Genomic DNA, 21,791 nt, shown 5'->3' on the forward strand with positions numbered 1-21,791 from the left:
GGGAATTGATTTTGTATCCTGCCACACTGCCGAATTGCTGTATGAGTTCTAGCAATCTTGGGGTGGAGTTGTTTGGGTTTTCTCTGTACAGTATCCTGTCATCTGCAAAGAGGGAGAGTTTGACTTCTTATTTGCCAATTTGAATGCCTTTTATTTCTTTTTTTTGCCTGATTCCTGAGGCTAGGACTTCTAGTACTCTGTTGAATAGCAGTGGTGAGAGTGGACATCCCTGTCTTGTTCCTGATCTTAGGGGAAAGGCTCCCAGTGCTTCCCCATTGAGAATGATATTTGCTGTGGGCTTTTCATAGATGGCTTTTAAGATGCTGAGGAATGTTCCCTCTATCCCTACACTCTGAAGAGTTTTGATCAGGAATGGATGCTGTATTTTGTCAAATGCTTTCTCTGCATCAACTGAGAGGATCATATGGTTCTTATTTTTTCTCTTGTTGATATGATCTATCACATTGATTGCTTTATGAGTGTTGAACCAACCTTGCATCCTGGGGATAAATCCCACTTGGTCATGGTGAATAATCTTAATGTATTGTTGGATCCTATTGGATAGTATCTTGTTGAGAATTTTTGCTTGTATGTTCCTCAGGGATATTGGTCTATATTTCTCCTTTTTGGTGGGGTTTTTATCTGGGTTGGAATTAAGATGATGCTGGCCTCATAGAATGAGTTTGGAAGTATTTCTTCTCTTTTTATCTTTCGGAACAGCTTTAGTGGAATAGGTATTGTCTCTTCTTTAAACGTTTGATAGAATTCCCCTGGGAAGCCATCTGGCCCTGGACTTTTGTGTCTTGGGAGGTTTTGGATGACTGCTTCAATTTCCTCCCTGATTATCGGCCTGTTCAGGCTTTCTATTTCTTCCTGTTCCAGTTTTGGTAGTTTGTGGTTTTCCAGAAATGTGTCCATTTCTTCTAGATTGCCTAATTTATTGGTGTACAGCTGCTCATTATATGTTTTTAAAATCTTTTGTATTTCCTTGGTATTGGTGGTGATCTCTCCTTTTTCATTCGTGCTTATTAATTTGATTCTTTTCTCTTTTGTTTTTAATAAGGCTGGCTAATGGTTTATCTATCTTATTAATTCTTTCAAAGAACCAACTCCTGGTTTTGTTGACCTGTTCTACAAATCTTCTGGTCTCTATTTAATTGAGTTCTCCTTGAATCTTTAATACCTCTCTTCTGCTGCTGGGTGTATATTTTATTTGCTGTTTTTTCTCCAGTTCCTTTAGGTTCAAGGTTTGCTTGTGTATTTGAGTTTTTTCCCATTTTTTGAGGGATGCTTGTATTGTGATGTATTTCCCCCTCAGGACTGCTTTTGCTGTATTCCATAGATTTTGAAAGGTTATTGTTGTGCCCAAGATTGCGAATCCAAGAAACCACCAAGGAGCCGACACCGATGCAAGCGCATGAGGGTTTATTAGCAAGCTCGAGCTTGGGTCCAAGTATACCCGACCCGGCGGAGCAGGGACTTGGACCCCGAAGTGGGTTATAGCTGGGTGCTTTATAGGCTGGTCTAGGGGATTTTCAGAAGATGTGGAGGAATTTCTCAAGTTCTGTTTACATTCTGATACGGGGCTTTCAAGGGCATTGAGCTCTGTTCTCATTCTAATATGGGAATTTCTATCAAGGGCGTGGGCTCTGTTGTCTTTCTGATACGGGATTCTCTGCCGAGGACATTGAGGACATTCTGCAGTTTTTCCAGTAAAGTTCAGCTCTTATTCACAGGGGCCTAAGATGGCTGTACTTGTGCTAATGCTAAACTTGAGGTGGGATGGCCTTAATTTTTCTCGGCCTCCACAGTTATGTCTTCATTCTCATTAGTTTCCATGAATCTTTTTAATTCTTCTCTAATTTCCTGCTTGACCCTTTCATCTTTTAGCAGGATGGTCTTTAACCTCCACGTATTTGAATTCCTTCCAAATTTCTTCTGTTGATTTAGTTATACTTTCAAAGCATTATGGTCTGAAAATATGCAGGGAACAATCCCAATCTTTTGTTATTGGTCAAGACCTTTTTTGTGACCCAGTATGTGGTCTATTCTGGAGAAAGTTCCATGTGCACTTGAGAAGAATGTGTATTCAGTTGCGTTTGGATGTTAAGTTCTGTAGATATCTGTGAAATCCATCTGGTTCAGTATATCATTTAAAGCTCGTATTTCTTTTGAGATGTTGTGCTTAGAATATCTGTCATTTGCAGAACGTACCGTGTTGACGTCTCCCAGTATAAGTGTATTATTTTCGAAGTGTGTCTTAACTTTGGCATTAATTGATTGATATAATTGACAGCTCCCACATTAGGATTTAAATATTCATGATTGTTAGATCCTTTTGTTGGATAGATCCTTTAAGCATGATAGAGTGTCCCTATTCATCTCTTATTACAGTCTGGGATAAGCTTTATCTGCTATGAGGATGGCTACCCCTGCTTTCTTTTGAGGACCATTTGAATGGTAAATGTTTCTCCAACCTTTCATTTTCAGGCTGTAGGTATCCTTAGGTCTAAAATGAGTCTCTTATGGACAGCAAATAGATGGGTCTTGCTTTTTTATCCAGTCTGAAACCCTGTGACTTTTGATGGGATCATTAAGCCCATTCACGTTCAAAGTTACTATTGAAAGATATGAATTTAGTGTCATCATGATACCTATTCAGTCCCTGTATTTGTGGATTATTTCTTTGGACCTCCCCTTTCTTTTACAGAGTCCCCCTTAATATTTCTTGCAGAGCTGGTTTGGTGGTCACATAGTCTTTCCGTTTCTGCCTATCTTGGAAGCTCTTTATCTCTCCTTCTATTCTGAATGAGAACCTTGCTGGATAGAGTATTCTTGGCTGCATGTTTCTATCATTTAGGACCCTGAATATATCCTGCCATCCCTTTCTGGCCTGCCAGGTCTCTGTGGAGAGGTCTGCTGTGAATCTAATAGTTCTCTCCATATAGTTAGGGATTTCTTGTCTCTTGCTGCTTTAAGGATCTTCTCTTTATCTTTGGAATTTGCAAGTTTCACTATTACATGTCGAGGTGTTGAATGGTTTTTATTGATTTTAGAGGGGGATGTCGCTATCTCCTGGATCTGAATGCCTGTTTCCCTCCCCAGGTTAAGGAAGTTCTCAGCTATCATTTGCTGGCTAGATTAGCCCTACTAATAAAGTCTGCCTTCTTTTGTCTCTTTACTCTTATTGATTGGAACTTAAATCTCTCTCAACTCTGCATCAATTCTTGAAATTGTTCAGCTTAAAATTCCCTGATATGTCATTAGGTAGCCTCATAGATTTCTTTTAAAGATTATTTATTTATTTTAGATAGAGACAGAGAGACAGAGAGTACACGCAGGGGGAGGAGCAAAGGAGAAGGGAGAGGGTGAGGGAGTGAATCTCAAGCAGACTCCATGCTAAGCCCAGAGCCCAATGTGGGGCTCAATCCCATAACCCTGAGATCATGACCTGAGTCAAAACAGAATCAGACAGTCTGCTGACTCAGCCGCCCAGAAGCTCTCCTAGCCTCACAGATTTTTATCTTGGCCACTCATGGCTTAATATTCAGTGACAGACTCAAGGAGATGCATAGAATTTTTTTTTTAGTTTCTTTATAGTGCTCACTTTGGCAGCACATATACAATTTATTTCTCTATATAACTCCAACTTTTCTATTACACTGCCTTGCAAATTCCAAATGCCCCAGCCTCTCTCAACTCCTCTCTCAACTCTTGAGTCTTTGTCTCATTACCTGAGCAAGACTTCCATGCTCAGATTAAGCTCTCATTTCCTGTGCTACCATTCAGATAGTCATTTCAGTAGCAACCTGTGGCAGTGGTAGTAATTATTTTATCCTTCCTCCTCTTTTCAGAGTCATAATACTCTGCTGTCCATTGTTAAATGACTACAAACAGTTCTTTCTTATATTTTGTCCAATGTTCTAATTGTTACAACAGGAGAGCAAAACTAGTACCATTTACTCCAACATGGCTTAGAGTGGAAGTCTCTCTGTGGGATTTTACTAGCACCTCTGTGCTGATAGCACCCAAAAATCTCTAGTCTAGACATCATCTCATGAGTTCTAAACTCATGTATCCAGTTTCTCACTGGACCTGTGCTTCCCAAACATTTTTAGGTCATGGCACATTGGAATGATCATATATGTAGAGCATACTCTGTTAAATGAATAAAACTGATCATGGCAGAGGTAGTAAGCTCCAATGGCTAAAGGAATCAGAATTGGAATTGTTGCAGGCTCTCTCTGTATGTAGATGTTCCACAGATACTTATATTTGACATGTCCAGAACTAAACTTAATTGGTTCTATCTTTTGCAAACCTCCTGTTCTTCCTTTTGTGAATGATAGTAAATTATCTGATAACCTCGGTTTTCATAAAGTGTCAGAAAACAAATTGAGTGTGGAAAGCTTAAGTTTGAATAAAGCACATATTTTTGGTCTTTTCTGTGATGCATAGCTTACTTTCCATTACCCGGCAGGCCTGACAGCCTAACCTTGTTAGTATTTGAGGATGCTACAGCATATAGTAATAGCAGGTGTAGAATTTTTGTATTATAGATTGCATTATTATTGTATTTAGCATTCTACATTCTTGACTTAAAAAAATTCACATTGTCTTATTCCTGGCCATTTATACCCCATTTTTTAAGCTAAGAACACTTTTTTACCTATGAAAGTGCTTACAGCATGGCCCAGAATATTTAGTCTCTGAAAAATTATTGAACTCAGATTAACTGTTTAGAATTCTCTGACTACTATCACTACATTCTTCTACTTAATATATAATCAGCTAAAAATATACCATGCTTGGCATCCTACTGATTCTCTTACAGGCTTTAATAGGACTGAAATGGTTCCCTCAAATCATATGTGGCAATACAGTTTGATTCATATATCATGGAAAGCGGCAGCATTGGCATATTGTATCTATTAAACATCAAGCTCCAAATATCAGTACTTATAGGAATATCTGAAAAGTAAACCAAGAATTTCTGGACATAAATATTTATACATATAATATAAAACAGTGTCAGTTTACTTAATTATACATAAAAGTGGTAATCCCTGATCCTTTCCCCAAATCTAATTCTAGATTTGGTGAGACTTATTCATTTAGCAAATAATTTGAGTATCTACTAGGGGTCAGGCATTCTGCTTAAGGATGTAGATTAGAGTGAACATATCACTTGCCTTTCCTACATTCATGGGGCTTGCATTCTATAGGGAAGACTGTCTTTTTGCTAACTTATAATATGTATTTGTGTGGGATGATCTCCCCTCTAAGCTTCTTTTATATTATGTCTTCTGGGAATTCTCACCTCAAAGTTGTCTTGCTTCCTTTCACTCCACCCTGACCTATTCCCACACCATTAGGGGCTGGCTTCCTTGGCCTCATATAGGCTCATCATGATTTATCCCAGGAGGAAGAGCATTCCTCTCCTTTGGCTAGTATAGCATATTTTTCTCTCTTCTTTCCTTAAGTCTCATGTTCTATGTCAGTCAAAAGTACACTTCCAGGTATGTTGTTTTTTTTTTTTTAAATTAAACAACCTTTAGACTACTTTCTTTTTTTTAAGATTTTATTTATTCATGAGAGGCACAGAGAGAGAGAGAGGCAGAGACACAGGCAGAGGGAGAAGCAGGCTCCATGCAGGGAGCCCGATGTGGGACTCGATCCCAGGTCTCCAGGATCACACCCTGGGCTGAAGGCAGCACTAAACCCCTGAGCCACCCGGGCTGCCCAGACTACTTTCTTTATAGCATCTCCTACATCACAGGACTGTGGGCTTTTTTTCTATTGTTTACTAAAAGCTTCCATTCCTTCTCAACCTGAAAATCTGTCTTTCTGACAAGGAAAGACACAAAGTCAATGGAAGAGGAGGGGGAAACACATCCACAATCAATAATTATTTTTTTAATCAGTCCATCATTGGGTTAGTCACATTTCTTCCACATCCAAGATTGTTGAATGATGCTCTGTGTTAACAGATCCTACAAACTGTGATGGGTAGCATCTGCGCTCATGCTGAATCTGTTGTAAACTACTCTAGTCACAGAGAAGCTAATCTGATTACCTCAGAAATAGCTTGGTACTGCATCTAACTGTTCTGCTTCTCTACTCCTTATCAAGTTATTGTCATCTTATTAACAATAATGCCTATTATAATGATTATACATATTTGTATTATAATATTGATAATCATGATCACGGTAATACCAATGTACCTGGCACACTGCAGGTACTCAGTAACTCTTCCTTCAATGGAACTCTAAAATATTGTGCTCCAGAGCATATTTCAGAATGATTGAAGCAGAGGGGTGAGGCAGAGCAGGGAGACTGAATGGATCGACATGTGTTCTTTATGAAGCTGAATCTGGCTAGGAAGCCATACACAGAAAAGCGTTGTTCCCAAAATACTATTACCTAATGTCAGAGGCCTACTGAACTAAAAAAGAGGAGAAATTAACATAGTAAGCAAAGTAACAAATCATTGGTAAGATGTTTCTTATTCAGGTTTTAAGATTTCTCCTTCTATCTTTATGCTATTAAAAGAAAACACATTTAAATTTCATATACTAAATGGAACACCTAATATAATCATATGTAGACAGTTAAATAGAGTAGACATGGTAAGTAGACTCTTTAAAAAAACTCATACTTAGGTATTCAGTATCTGAAGAGTTAAGTTTAGTATTAAACTCACATATATATATAGACAAATACATAATAAGTATATATTAAAAAGAAGCAACTTCAAATTATATGAGCTCTTTGAGTAATAGAGAGATAATATCCCTAGCAAATAAAACAAAAGCATAGCACACTCCACTTTCAGAGCTGCAAAACTCGAATTCCGCATTTATCTGTAAAGCAATTCTGTAAGTTAAGAATCTTTATTATACTCAATTACAGTGGGGAGCTTTACCTTTCAATACATACTAAGGCATTTTCATTCCAAGGTCATGTGTGTGTGTGTGTGTGTGTGTGTGTGTGTGTATTTAAAAACTTATATAGATTCAATACCTCAATCACAATTATACTTAGTAATCTAGATAGGTACTTTGTGTATTCTCAGATCATTTGTGCTTTGAACCAGTACTACTAGAGGCTGGAATAATTTGTAAATAGTTATTTAATGTCCTTTTTAAATTATTTTTCTTCAGTTTTGAAGCTGAAAATATAGTCTGAATGTTTGTTCTTTTTCCATTATTTTCTTAAAATCTGAATAACTGATACCAAATTCATCTTTAGTTCCCAACTAACATTACCCTTTTCTAACATTCTTGTCAATGTGTGAAAATTGGATATAAATAGGATAGAAATATTTGTGTAGGGGTATTTTAACTTACCAAAAAAAGTTAAATTGTTGACATTTGAATCTGGTAATCTCCTTACCCCACCTGCTACCTGCTGCTGGGTTTCTAATCTGGAGAGTCTATCAGCTATCTCACCATGAATAAGGAACCAGGGAACTGTTTGCACTAATGTCCTATTTCTACTATATCAAACAAGTCTTATGGAGTTAAAACCAAGGCATTGGTGGGGTTGCATTCACTCTGGAGGCTCTAAAGGAGAATCTGTTCCTTTGCCTTTTGCAGCTTCTGGAAGCTGACTACTTTCCTTGTTTTCTATGTGCCATGCACTATATCAGGTGTTAGGTGTATAACAGTGAAAAGATAGACAAAAATCCCATCCCTCATGGAGCATAGAGTCTAGCAGCAGCCATGTAGTTCATGGATACAGTCCTACATTTTCCAGAATAAACTCTGGAATATCCCAGATTCAGGGTTCTGTTGTTCTCCTCCTGGCAGTACAGGCAATTTGAGAAGAAAAATCAGTGCTCCCTTTTGAAAAAACAGCCTGCTTCTTGAACCAAGGTCTTTCATACTATTTACATGAAGCCTGTAAGAAGAATATATTAACTTTGGGATAATATAAAAGTATTCTTTTTCTGATATGAAGTATATACCTTATTTCTTCTGTCTGAACTCCACTGGTTCTTATTTTCTTCCTGATCTTTTTGCTTCTCTTCTACATGTTCCTGTCCTGACTTATAAACTCCTTTCTGCTTTTCTTTTGACCTGTCTTATAGCTCACCCCATTTCATCCACTGATTCAGAGTTTATTGAATGTCTACTATATGACAGACATTAGTGTTTATGGCCGCTCTTTACCTCTCTTTATCTTTTTTTTCCCTATCATTCTTCCCATATCCCTCTCCTTCCATTCTGATATACTGTAACTTTAAATTTACTTTCATAAATCTCTCCCATTAGCTCACATTGGAGACCCTTTCAGATACAAGTAACCAGTCAATTCAATCAGAAATGAATGACTAGTCTTCTCTCGATTGAACCTAGCTGTAATCTGGGAAAATTGCATTTACAGAATTCTCAGGTAGGTAGTACATGCTCTAGCATTCATCACTTGATGTTTTGTTTTTTTCACAAATACTTGGATCTCTAGGAACCTAATATCCGGCACAATGGCTAGCATAGGAAGTATCTGTGAAATGAATGAGTGCTGTAATCATAGTTCTAGAAGTCACAAAACCCATGACACAGTGCTGGCCACAGCAAAATCCAGCTATAGTTCCATATTCATATATTTCTCATGTTCTTTTAATAATGGTACAAGTCACTGATTTCCACTTACATTTAGCAAACTTTCACATACTTTTTTTCAAATAAAAACAAATATTAGAAATCAGCAAGATTTGTAGAACAAAAATGCTCAGCAAGTCCCATTTTTTTTAAAGATTTTATTTATTTATACATGAGAGACACACAGAGAGAGAAGGAGGCAGAGACACAGGCAGAAGGAGAAGCAGACTCCATGCAGGGAGCCCTTTGTGGGACTCTATCCCGGGATTCCAGGACCACGCCCTGGGCTGAAGGCAGGCTCCAAACTGCTGAGCCACCCAGGGATCCCAGCATGTCCCATTGTATAAGTATACATTCTGAATTGAATTCACAGATTGATCAGTCTATATTTGCACTCACAATTTTACATTGCATGGTAGGTACAAGTACTGCTAAGACTTAAACTAAGGCATATTAAAAATTTTAAGAGCTAATTTGAGGAAATATCCATTTGAATTGAGCAGCATTCAGTCTATCAGATAGAAAAGAGCTGCAAGGCTCTGTATAAAATGAACTACTTTAATAGGCAGATGGGAGCAGCAACAGGAAGTTATATTAGGGGGGAAAGTAGGTTGCTTATTGCAAGGTTACTTTCCTTTAGGGGATGACAGGGGTCTATCAGACATATAATCTAACTAGTGCCAATCAGATGATTCCTGATGGACTGATTTAAAATTCCATCTCTAGGAAACCCAAAATAATAATTAAGTCTCAATTTGGGCTATGTTGGGCTTAACATAAGTCACTTCATTTTGGGGCCTATTGTCTTATTTTTTTAAGAAGTCCACCTCTTTTGAACAGACTCTCAGCTTAATTGAGAGATGTGATCAAAATTTAAGGCATGAGTGCTACTTCCAGCTACTGAAGTGGAGTGCTCACAGGTGTTTCTTTGTGTGTGTGTGTTGTTGTTAGTTTTTGCTGAATCTGTCCGGTATTCATACATCATGACATCAGGCTCACATTCTTTAACTTGGTCATTCTCTTTGCTCCTTTTCTGACATTCTAATCTTAAAGAGGTCATTTTCTTGGTGATTAGCAGCTGTGAGCATGCGTTTAAATCTTTTGAGACAATACAGTATACCAGGGAGAGTGCTATGATTATTATAAGCAAGGTAATTCCCAATGTCTGAAGTGTACTTCGGAGCCATGGTTCCTAAGACTCAAACCAATCAGAATCAAAGAAAGTCAAAGAAAGACCCCATTAAAGCTTTCTTATCCAAAGGAGTTGTTCAATATTCTTATGTAGCTGAGTCTCAACGTCCTCAGAAGTGTCAGTCCAAGTGCAGCATATGATTTGGACCATGGCACAAACACCTTCCTGCTCAGCAGAAAGGTAATCAAGGGCTATCCTATTATCAAAAACAACTCTGTCCAGAGAGTCTGGGGATTTTTGTTGGGCAGCTATTGCTTGAGTAGTAGATTAAGGTATAGGCACTAGAGTTAAGGAGAATTGTTTTCCTGTGCATTAACAAGAAATGCAAGTAGTGAAAGGCAAAAGGAATAAAGACATCCGTTTGGAGATGAGGATCTTGATCTACAATATTTGGAGAGCTATTTACTTCAAGATGCCATATACTTCTGGGGAAGAACGTTCTTAGTCAATAATAATTTTAGACCTCCAGCTGATGTGTAGCTCCAAAAGTCTAGGGGAGCTTTTTAAAATTGGGAGTTGTGGACCTAAGGTTCAAGTTCCTAAAGTTTAACTCCTGTCTGGATAGTGAGAGGGACCTGGTACAGTCCCTTTCAAGGAAGTTCAAGAGTACTCTTTACTCCTAATAATCCCAGAATAGAAGGGTGGGAGAAAATTTGAAATATTAATTTCAAACATTGTAGCTGATAGACTGGATAATTGAGGAAACTAGCAGAGTTTAGAATCCAGTTCTGTGTAGAGTTAGGTAACCAAATCTCAATGACAATAAATTGGACTAGAATTTAGTATTTACAGAGTTGTATTATAATTTTCTACAGACACATTCATTTTCTCTACAATGGCCCTCATTTCTATCAAAGATAATCCCAGTGAGATTGATTTGTTTGCAAATTAAGTCTAGTCTCATTACACTGGCCTGATTATTATTTTTTTTTTTTTAGGAATCCAACTTGGTTTCCTTTTTTATTTATTTTATTTATTTATGATAGTCACACAGAGAGAGAGAGAAGCAGAGACACAGGCAGAGAGAAGCAGGCTCCACGCACCGGGAGCCCGACGTGGGACTCGATCCCGGGTCTCCAGGATCGCGCCCTGGGCCAAAGGCAGGCGCCAAACCGCTGCGCCACCCAGGGATCCCTGGCCTGATTATTTATATGAGCATAGCAAATATAGTGTTTGACTATATAGGCTCTTTTTAATTCTGCTTTGCTGGAACTTTTCATAAATCTGAGATTGGACTTTTAAAATAATCTCCACACTAAGAAACCAAGCCAAAGACTCACTATCAGACTTCTGGAATACCTTTAGATTTGGATGAATTACTCTCTTCATGAGGCCCCCCAACATATTCTGAGGTCCATGAGCCTACCAGGAAGTGAACTCGTTTACTCACCAGGTTAGGCTGCTGGGAACAAGGTACTAGGCTGATTTTTCCAAGGAACTTTTTTGACTCCATAAAGTCAACCTTAGTTCTTTAAAGCTGTCTCTTCATATCTGAGTCTATGCATATTCTCAAATGTAACATTCCAGTCAACACATTGGTAGCATAACCATTGTTTCCAGTTGTGCCTAAAGAAAACAGATTCCTACTGAGCTTATTCAAATAACTATATTGCCTTGAAAATAAGAACAAAAAATTTTCCAAATTCTGGAGAAATCAGGGAGAGAAAAAAAAGTAAATTCTGTTTAAAAAGCTATATTTTACAAAATTCCTCTAATTCATAGATAGCTTAAGAAAAAAGCGAAAAAGTTTTCCTTAAATGTGGATAAAAGAAAACGTTAAGGAACCAGCAATGTTTCAAAGAAAAAAATTTTTAAAGATTATTTATTTATTTATTTATTTATTTATTTATTTATTTATTCATGAGAGACACACACAGAGAGAGGGGGGGGGCGGAGACACAGGCAGAGGGAGAAGCAGGCTCCATGCAGGGAGCCCGATGTGGGACTCGATCCCAGGACTCCAGGATCACACCCTGAGCTGAATGCAGCACTAAACCGCTGAGCCACCTGGGCTGCCCAAAGAAAAAAAATGTTTTAAATATAATCATCCTCATCTGTTTATTCATCCTTATGTTATTGTTTTTCTGCTTGAATATTGTTTTTCCAGTGGTTCTGGACATTCTTGCTCCATTCAGTTTTACAATGGTAGTTATCAGAAATCTGTATTCTAGAGTAATTGTCAGATCCTTTTCATGAATCTCCAAAGATGAAAGATGCTTTTGCAAAAGCATCAGAGTAAATAATAACTGTCTGTAAATGGTAAAAGACTTACAAATGTCCAAGGTTAAAGATCTGGTGATAGTTCACTATAATAGGGTTATCAACAAAATTTGGTTATTTCTGTGACATATGACATTTTATGGTAATTACTAGAATTATGACTAATGATATTATACCAAGATGTATCAGATTTTTAGGAATTTTACATGATTTCTAGATCACTTACATCAATAACTTGCATCCATACAATATAACCTAAGAAATTTTGTTATCATTTATTTAACAATATTCCCCAGGTCAGACACAAAATCTTTGCTTTTTATGTAGATCACCCAATTGCCCATCCCCCCACACTCACCTCCCCTCCAGCAACCCTCAGTTTGTTTCCTATAGTTAAGAGTCTCTAATGATTTGCTTCCCTGTTTTTATCTCATTTTATTTTCCCTTCCATTCCCCATGTTCATTTTTTTGTTTCTTAAATTCCACATATGAGCGAAATCATATGGTATTTGTCTTTCTCTGACATTTCGTTTAGCATGATACACTCTAGTTCCATCTACATCACTGAAAATGGCAAGACTTCATTCTTTTTGATGGCTAATATTCCGTTTTATATATATAATATATATATAAAATATAAAATATATATATATATATATATATATATATATATATATATATATATTTTCTGTAATTACTGAGTTGTAGGGTAGCTCTATTTTGAACTTTTTTAGGAACCTCCATACTGTTTTCCAGAGTGGCTGCACCAGTTTGCATTCCCACCAACAGTGTAAGAGGGTTCCCCTTTCTCTGCATCCTTGCCAATATCTGTTGTTTCCTGATTTGCTAATTTTCATCATTCTGACTTATTTGAGGTGCTATCCCATTGTGGTTTTGATTAGTATTTCCCTGATGCAGACTGAAGTTGAGCATTTTTTCATGTGTCTGTTGCCCATTTGTATGTCTTCTTTGGAGAAATATCTGTTCATGTCTTCTGCCCATTTTTGACTGGATTATTTGTTTTCTGGGTGTTGAGTTTGGTAAATTCTTTAGAGTTCGGATACTGGTCCTTTTTCTGATAAGTCATTTGCAAATATCTTCTTCCACTCCATGGGTTTCCTTTTAGTTTTGTTAACTGTTTCCTTTGCTGTGCCAAAGCTTTTTGTATTAAGGAAGTCCCAATAGTTCAATTTTGCTTTTGTTTCCCTTTCCTTTGAAGACATGTCTAGCAAGAAGCTGCTGCAGCTGAGGCCAAAGAGGTTGTTGCCTGTGTTCTCCTCTAAGATTTTGATGGATTCCTGTCTCACATTTAGGGGTTTCATCCATTCTGAGTTTATTTTTGTGTATGGGGTAAGAAAGAGGTCCAATTTCATTTTTCTGCAAGTATCTGTCCAATTTTCCCAACACTATTTGTTAAAGAGACTTTTTTCCATTAGATATTCTTACTTGATTTGTTAAAGATTAGTTGACCACAGAGTTGAGGGTCCCTTTCTTGGTTATCTAATTGTTCCATTGATCAATGTGTCTGTTTTTGTGCCAGTACCATACTGTCTTGATGATCACAGCTTTGTAATACAGCTTGAAGTCTGGAATTGTGATGCCTCCAGCTTTGGTTTTCATTTCCAACATTCCTTTGGCTATTGAGGGTCTTTTCTGGTTCCATACCAATTTTAGAATTGTTCCAGTTCTGTGAAAAATGCTGAGGGTATCTTGATAGGGATTTCATTGAATGTGTAGATTGCTCTGGGTAGCATGGACATTTTAACACTAGTTGTTCTTCCAATCCATGAGCATAGAATGTTTTTCCATTTCTTTTTGACTTCCTCAATTCCTTTCATAAGTGTTCTAGAGTTTTCAGAATATAGATCCTCTGGTTAGGTTTATTCCTAGGTATCAGGTTTATGGTGCAATTGTTAATGAGATCAATTTCTTGATTTCTCTTCTGGCTGTGTCATTGTTAGTGTATATAAATGCGAGTGACTTCTGTGCATTGATTTTATATCTGTGAATTTGCTGATCTATCAGTTCTAGCAATTTTGGGGTGGAGTCTTTTGGGTTTTCTAGTAGAGAATCATGTCATCTGCGAAAAGTGAGAGTTTGACTTCTTTGCTGATTCGGATGCCTTTTTTTTTCCTTTTTGTTGTCTGATTGCTGAGGCTAGGAATTGTAGTACTATGTTGAACAACAGTGGTGAGAATGGACATCCCTGTCATGTTCCTGATCTTAGAGGAAAAGCTTTCAGTTTTCCCCATTGAGGATGATATTCACTGTGGGTCTTTTATATATGACTTTTATGATATTGAGCCATGTTCCCTCTATCCCTACACTGCCAAGAGTTTTTAACCAAGAAAGGATGCTGTATTTTGTCAAATGTTTTTTCTGCATCTATTGAGAGGGTCATATGGTTCTTGTCCTTTCTCTTAATAAAAAGAAGCACAGAAACATGAGTGAATTTTTCTCAGATCTTTACTGTGACAACCTGATAGGACTCCTGGAGGTAAAATTCACAAAAGAATGCAAGTCTCCCTGTTCCCCTTATAATTTTTAGCTCTCAAACTTGTCCACACTGAGTTTCCAGCAATTTATCAATTGCAGATTAAGTTTTTCCAACCCTGTACTGGTTCCCAAGGAGTTTTCTGCTCCTGGGCCTCTGCTGTAATAAGTTTTTTTTTCTAGATCTGCCTGTCTCTCTTTGGTTTTTAGTACAGTAGTTTGTTTATGACCTCAGTTCTCTGATGGGTCTAAGCAGAGTTGATTTTCAGTTTTTTATACTTTTTTTCTTATTATTTGGGTGGAAGAAATTACTTCCAAGCTTCTTACATGCCTGTCTGGAATGCAAGGGGATTTTTGAGACATCAGAGATGTGTTTGTGGTACAGAATTTTCATCTCTTGAAAACTGGGTAGAGTAACTATCTTTTTAAAATATAATGTACTTTCTTTTTCTTTTTTAAATATTTTACTTATTTACTTTAGAGAGAGAGAGAATAGTGGGAGGGGCAGAGCAAGATGGAGAAAGGGTTCCAAGCATACTCTGCACTGAGCACAGAGCCCAACCCTAGGCTCTATCCCATGACCCTGAGATCATGACCCAAGCAGAAACCAAGAGTCTGATGATTAACTCACTGCACCACTTGGGTGTCCCACTTTATTTTTTCCTTTAAAAGGGTAAAAATTAAGAAGTTTTGGAACATTAACTTTTTTCCTTTTTTTTCTTTTTCCTCAAAATAGATCCTAAATGCCCAGGAGATGTTGATTTTCATATTAGTGACTGGGATATTAAGACAATCACCAGCTCCTTGAAATTCTACCTCAGGTATGCCTGATACAATTTGAGACTTTGTTTTTCATTGTCGAAATGAAATTAAATGAAATTTGGATGGAGATTGGAGCTTATGTGGTCACAGTATCAGGAGATTGGATAGGATTGCTGAAGAAAAAGAGTGAAAAGGATTTCCATTAAAAATGAATGTGCATTAGAAGACCTTTAATCTGGGAATTTAGGCAAGTGAAGCATCAAAATAGAAGAATTATTATTGAAAAATGATTTCTTAGAGAAAATGTTTATTTTTAAAATCATACCCTTAAATTAATGGAAATTTTGCTGTTGTGCACAGAGTGATATCACAATGTGACAACAGAACATAGGATAATTCAAGTTTGTTAACATGTACTGTTGAATAATAACTACTTTGAAATATTAAATTGTATTTATACAAACATAATATGTGTTCATGTGTTATGTGTCATATTTCATGCTTTATTCTATATAATAGAAATTCTTAAAAAACCAAGAAAATACAACCATACAAATGTTAGAACTGAATGAAATGACAATAATAGGAAAACAAAATTTACCTTAGCAGCAAAATTTGATGATGCACAATGGTAATGAATATATCGTTTAGTTCAATGGCATAAATTTATATTATGCAAAATTATTTGGGACATATACTTTTTTAGGGGGGACATATACTTTTTAAACTCATTCATTTCTTACCATTCTTTATGTCCAATGGTATGCACCATAATTTATTTACTAAATGTATTTTTTTCAATTATTTTACTCTTTGGGAATTTAGGATAGATACTTGAATATCATTAATCCAAAAGAAATTGGGTCCCGTATATTGCTGTTAAATGACCTTCTGCTATAGCATCATCTTAGAACTTTATATAAACACAAATGCTCTTTCCAGGAGTGTTTATCTGGCATCTGCCAAAGAAGAAATGTACTGTTGTTAGAGGGTTTATTCTGTGCTAAGCAGTATTCTAGTTGTTCACATTGACTATATATATGTATATATTTACAATCGTATTACAGTAGGTGGTATCATACTAATTTTACTGATGAGGAAATTGAAAGGTACTCCTTTCCCTGTTAAGAAATATCCATGCTCACGGCTCATGTTATTTGAACCTAAGTATCTCTGACATAAAGGCCACTGTTTTCCATCCTCAGGGATTCAACTGGCTCTTTCATCTCAGCATATAAATATGCTCCTGTAAAGCACATCTCTTTGGCCTTGTGTCTTTTTTCATAAATAAATACATTCTACCATTTACTAAATCATTTAATAAATATTTTCTGAGTATCTAGTCTATTCCTAGCATGGTGCTGGGCAGTAGTCATATGGTTCTGAATAGATACGGTCTCTGGATTTTAAAAGGTTATAGTCCAGTTAGGAGGGCAGAAAAAAACAAATAATCATACAAATATAACAAACCATAATAAGTACTCTGAAGAAAAGGTGCAAGGTGCTATGAAGGCATATATTCTGATTGTTGTTTGAACTGAGGTTTGAATTATAACTTGGAGTTAGCTGGGAGGAGGCAGTTCCAGACAGAGAGAATTGAATATGCAAAGGCCTTGAAGCACAAGAGAGAATGACACCATCAAGAAACCACATCTACCAGTATAGACAGAGTATTGTAGGATAGAGAGTGAGGGAGAGATATTAGGAGCCAGATCATGCAAGATCATATGGGTCATTGTAAGAATTGGAGTCGGATTTATTTTAAAAGGAATGAGAATGAATTGAGAGATTCTAAGCAGATTACATGATGAGATTTTCATTAAAAAATAGAGATCGCTCGGGATCGAATCCCACATCGGGCTCCCGGTGCATGGAGCCTGCTTCTCCCTCTGCCTGTGTCTCTGCCTCTCTCTCTCTCTCTCTCTCTCTCTCTCTCTGACTATCATAAATAAATAAATACATTTTAAAAAATTAAAAAAATAGAAATCGATTAAAGGGAATCAAAATAGGTAGAGGTAGAAACCAATTAGTAGGCTATTGCTGTCCATGAAAGAAATGATGCTTCTGCTTGAACTAGGGAGTAGCAGTATAGATTGTGGAAGTAAGCATATTCAAGAAATTTAATGAATAAATTTATATCTGAGAATGGGAGATGGAGATCAAGGAGTTACTTCCATGTTTCTGGCCCATACATCCAAATGGTGGCCATACATTTACAGATTTGAGAAACAGAAGAAAAAGACTAGATGTAAGTGAGATGACAAGTTGGGCTTTAGATATGTCAAATTTGGGTTGCCTGAAGAAATTGGGGCAAGATATTAAGTCAGCAACTACCTATATGAGAATGAATTCAGAGAAGAATTTTGAGCTTGAGCTAAAGATTTGTGAATCATTGATAATATAGATGATAATTGGAAGGCAGGAGCTTGATGAGATTGCCTAATAGGCAGATACTTCATGCCTTCTTCTCCAAGCTTCAGTATATGAAGTAATATACACTCAGGGTCTCTACTTCTTAACTTCCCAGTTTGCTCCCATTTCAATCTCCCTCCCAACTCTGCTCCACTGCCACTGCTCTTGCCAAGATCACTAGTTATTCCCTCAATTATAAACACAATGGACAATTATCAGTCTTTAACTTACTTGAAGTTTTTTTTTTTTTTTGTAGCATTTGAAGCTGTTAACAAGTCCTCCTTGAAACTTTCTCCTCTTTTGGATTCTACTTTATCACTTGCTTTTGGCTTTCCTCATACCTTTTTGGCCATTTTTAGCAGTCTTCTTTGTGAACTTTCTACCTGATATTTTCCAGGATTCTCTTCTCTTTTTACTATTAACAGAGGGATGTAAAATTCAAATATCCACAGGGACCAGGACATGAAAAATGAATGAATGAACATTGCATATTGAACCTGTATTTGCATGATGGTCCCTTTGTTTATATATAATCAGCAATATTATTTACTTCCACAAATAACCATATAGGCCCAATATAGCCAGATCTTTCAATTTTTTCAAGAGAGGGAGAAAATACGGATTGTTATGTGAAATACCTCAATTTCTTATAGTCTGATAATGATACAATTCCATTTCTTTTTTATATACTATTCTGGACAAATAATACATGGAGAGCCTCATGTAGCTGTTGGCTATGAGTTGGCCATCTCTCCTTGAGCAGTGGTATCTGTTCTGTGGTTTTAACCATTCACCTAGGTTTGTGATTTTCTTATTTACTTCTCAGATCTGGAAGGGCATTCTATCCATCTACCTAATAGACCTCTCCCTTTGGTTACCCCAAAAGTCACTCTGGCTTAGCATCTCCACTTCATTCTGAACCCATTTCTGTTCCATCCAGTATCACAAATCAGATTACTTCTCCCTCACCAGTATACCCAATCATTTAAAGAAGTTCTGTCTTTAATGTCTTTTAAATAATTTACTTCATCATTTCTTTCTATCTCCGATGCCACTATTTTTGTTTAGGCCTTTATTATCTCTTAACTGGATTACTACAATAATAGCAGTGGTAAACAGTATAACAGTGATTAAGAGCATAGACTCAGGACAGACTGCCTAGTTCTGTCACTTACTGGCTATATGAGGCCTTGGATGAATTATTTAACTTTTCTGAACTTCAGTTTCCCCATTTATAAAATGGAGATAGTAGCAATATGTTACATGGTTGTCATGAGGATTAAATTAGTAAATAAATATATGCAAATCACTTAGAACAGTGAAGCATTTACTATTATTATAAGGGGATTTTTTTTTCCGAGCCACCACCACCTAACTTTATTTTATCATCACATTCATCCTTTTACATTGCAAATTTTGTATATGGCATGCATCTCAACTAGACTGTTAGCTCCTTGAAGGTTTAGGATCTATCTTACTCATCTCTGGATCCCAAATATCTGGCACAATCTCAAGTAATGTAGGTGCTCAGCCAATATTTTTTTTTTACTAAATAAAGAAATCTTTTGGGCCTCAATTTTCTCCTCTTATATTAAACTGGGATTTGGATAACTGCTCCATCTCACAGGATCATTGGAAGGATCAGATGGGAGGACAGATATGAAAGCACTTTGAAAACTAAGGAACTATCAAACTGTGAGGACTTTATAGCAGCATTCAGAGTGGGTCCACTATGGAATTTTTCAGGACTGGTTTGTGACTCCTTTCACTTTTGGGAACTAATTACAGACCTTGCCAGACCAATTGGCCTATACTTTTACAGGTATTTTATTGAATTACTAGTAACTAACTAGTAACTAACATTCCTCTGACAAAGTTTCAGGTAACTAACATTCCTCTGACAAAGTTTCAGGTGAAGAGAGAAATGCATGTAGTCACACTAAGCAATAGGGATCAGAAACTTAAGCCTTGCTGCCCACGGAACTGAAAATACAATGCCTGGTTATTTCCTCCCCAAAGGAACTTACAGTCTTCATTAATTTCAGGAATCTTTCTGAACCTGTCATGACCTATAGACTTCACAAAGATCTGGTCTCTGCTGCCAGTAAGTATTTATGTTACTAGTTAATTGTGTTGTCTTCACTTCTTAATGATGTTCATGGCAATGAACCTAGAAAATTTCTTGAGAGAAAGTGAGGGGAAAAAACAAACCTATCCATAGATTTCATCCACTTCCAAGTGAGAGTATTCTTGCTTGCTGTCTAGCTAAAGTGTTTCGCTATTTTCCATAAATCAATGTAGGTTGAGTAAGTTGCAGAAAACTGACTAACATGAGGGATGTGACAGATGAGAGGGCTTTATTAACTGTGCCTCTTCCATCAGAACAAGAGCATTGGCTCACATAACTAGGGAACAGCAAAATGGTTCCATTATAGTTGCTGTTTTAGCTTTTTTCATAACTTTGCCTTTTCAAATGCTTTCCATTTGTGCTGTGAATGAATTATTACTCCTAATCTGTTAGTGCTAGAATCATATTTTCTAGATGATAAAACTGAAGGTGACGGTGGAGCATTCCACGAGAAATAAGGCATATAGAATCACCCCAAAACTTGGCAGCTGAAGAAGTATTAAAAGTTTTGGCTGGGATCCCTGGGTGGCGCAGCGGTTTGGCGCCTGTCTTTGGCCCGGGGCGCGATCCGGAGACCCGGGATCGAATCCCACGTCGGGCTCCCCGTGCATGGAGCCTGCTTCTCCCTCTGCCTGTGTCTCTGCCTCTCTCTCTAGCTCTCTCTCTGTGTGACTATCGCAAATAAATAAAAAAAAATTTTTTAAGTTTTGGCTAAAGCCACTGTATGAGTATCCCTCCCTATCTCTACATGGCCCTTCTACTACTCTGTGCTCTCTGTGGTGTGCAGGAAAAGATTCAGAGGACTTGACCTCATAATGAATTGTTGTTGAGGAATGGGACCTTTGATCCTTACTCTGAGCTGTCTCAGTGATTTTTACATAAACCTAGAGGTAGCAGTATATGTCCCAGCACCACAAAAAGATGGATGGGCAAGAGTTTCCAGTGGAAGTTTACATGTGGAACTTTAGAACACCCTGATGTACCTAGAACTATGACTTCCTCAGAGATGGTCTTATGTTCTTGTCTTTCTGATCTCTCTTCTTTTTGTTTTTCATTTTTTCTAGGCCTATTTCTTTGTTTTTATCCCTCTTTTTGCATTTTGGCCTCTTTGTCTTTCTCTCTCTCCATCTCAGTGTCTTTTTTTCTTGGTCTCTCATTGCCATTTTTTCTCTGTACCTGTTTATCTCTGTCTCATTTCATCTCTCTGTGTTTCTGATTGTGTGTGTGTGTATGTGTTTGTGTGTATATATGAAAGTTTGATTGATCCAGTTGCCCAAAAGGCAAAACTATCTCTCTCTGTTCTCTCTCAGAGTCTGACAACCTGGATTACCGGCTGGGAGCCATTCACTCCCTGGTATATAAGCTACCTGAAAAGAACCGAGAGATGCTGGAACTTCTTATAAGACATTTGGTCAAGTAAGTAGCTTCTGGGTTTTCAGGAAGAGTTTCTATTAGAGGACTGGCCCACAGGGTAGAACTGCAGAGAAAGTGTCTGTCAGATCATTAAATCCCAGCTACCAGCTGTTTTATCCTTGACAAGCTGAATGCTCTATGAAGAAGGTGATTTTGCCTTGATCCTTATATATGTCCTCCCAGAGTCATTATGCATGAGTTGAAGGGTAATATTAGGTAAAGTGGGCAGAACGCAGGGTTTGCAGTCAGATAAACTTGTTTTTAAATTCCAGGTATACCATTTATTTAGCTGCATAATCTTAGATAAACCTCTCTTAGCCTCTGTTCAGTCATCCAGAAAATGAAAATAGTATTGCAGGACTGTTTTATGGATGTGAATTAACACAGATAAAGTGCATAGCACATAGGAGATTCTCAAGAAATGGGAGTTATTATTAAGATTGTGGTCAACTGTTTGCTTGGGTATGGCAGGGAGAAAAGACAGTATTAGAGAGAGTAGGCCTAGTGATGTAAAACTAGTCAGTTTAAGTGGTGTGGGTCGTTCTTTTTGGACAGAGGGTTCAAA

At 37.2% G+C, this 21,791-nt stretch overlaps 1 protein-coding gene across 3 annotated transcripts in view; it reads left to right on the forward strand.

Annotated features, from left to right (window-relative positions):
• Nucleotides 1-21,791, forward strand: part of OPHN1 (oligophrenin 1) — a 512,189-nt gene that overhangs the window by 371,916 nt on the left and 118,482 nt on the right. For 2 of the 3 annotated variants that reach the window (XM_055337756.1, XM_055337757.1), the window contains exons 16-18: nucleotides 15,248-15,332; nucleotides 19,731-19,789; nucleotides 21,124-21,229. In XM_055337756.1, coding sequence (XP_055193731.1) covers nucleotides 15,248-15,332; nucleotides 19,731-19,789; nucleotides 21,124-21,229 — 250 coding nt within the window. The remainder of the gene's footprint in view (nucleotides 1-15,247; nucleotides 15,333-19,730; nucleotides 19,790-21,123; nucleotides 21,230-21,791) is intronic. The other variant, XM_055337758.1, reaches the window with a different exon arrangement.

The sequence above is a fragment of the Nyctereutes procyonoides genome, unplaced genomic scaffold, assembly GCF_905146905.1.
Source record: "Nyctereutes procyonoides isolate TBG_1078 unplaced genomic scaffold, NYPRO_anot_genome, whole genome shotgun sequence".
In the NCBI taxonomy this organism is placed as follows: domain Eukaryota; kingdom Metazoa; phylum Chordata; class Mammalia; order Carnivora; family Canidae; genus Nyctereutes; species Nyctereutes procyonoides.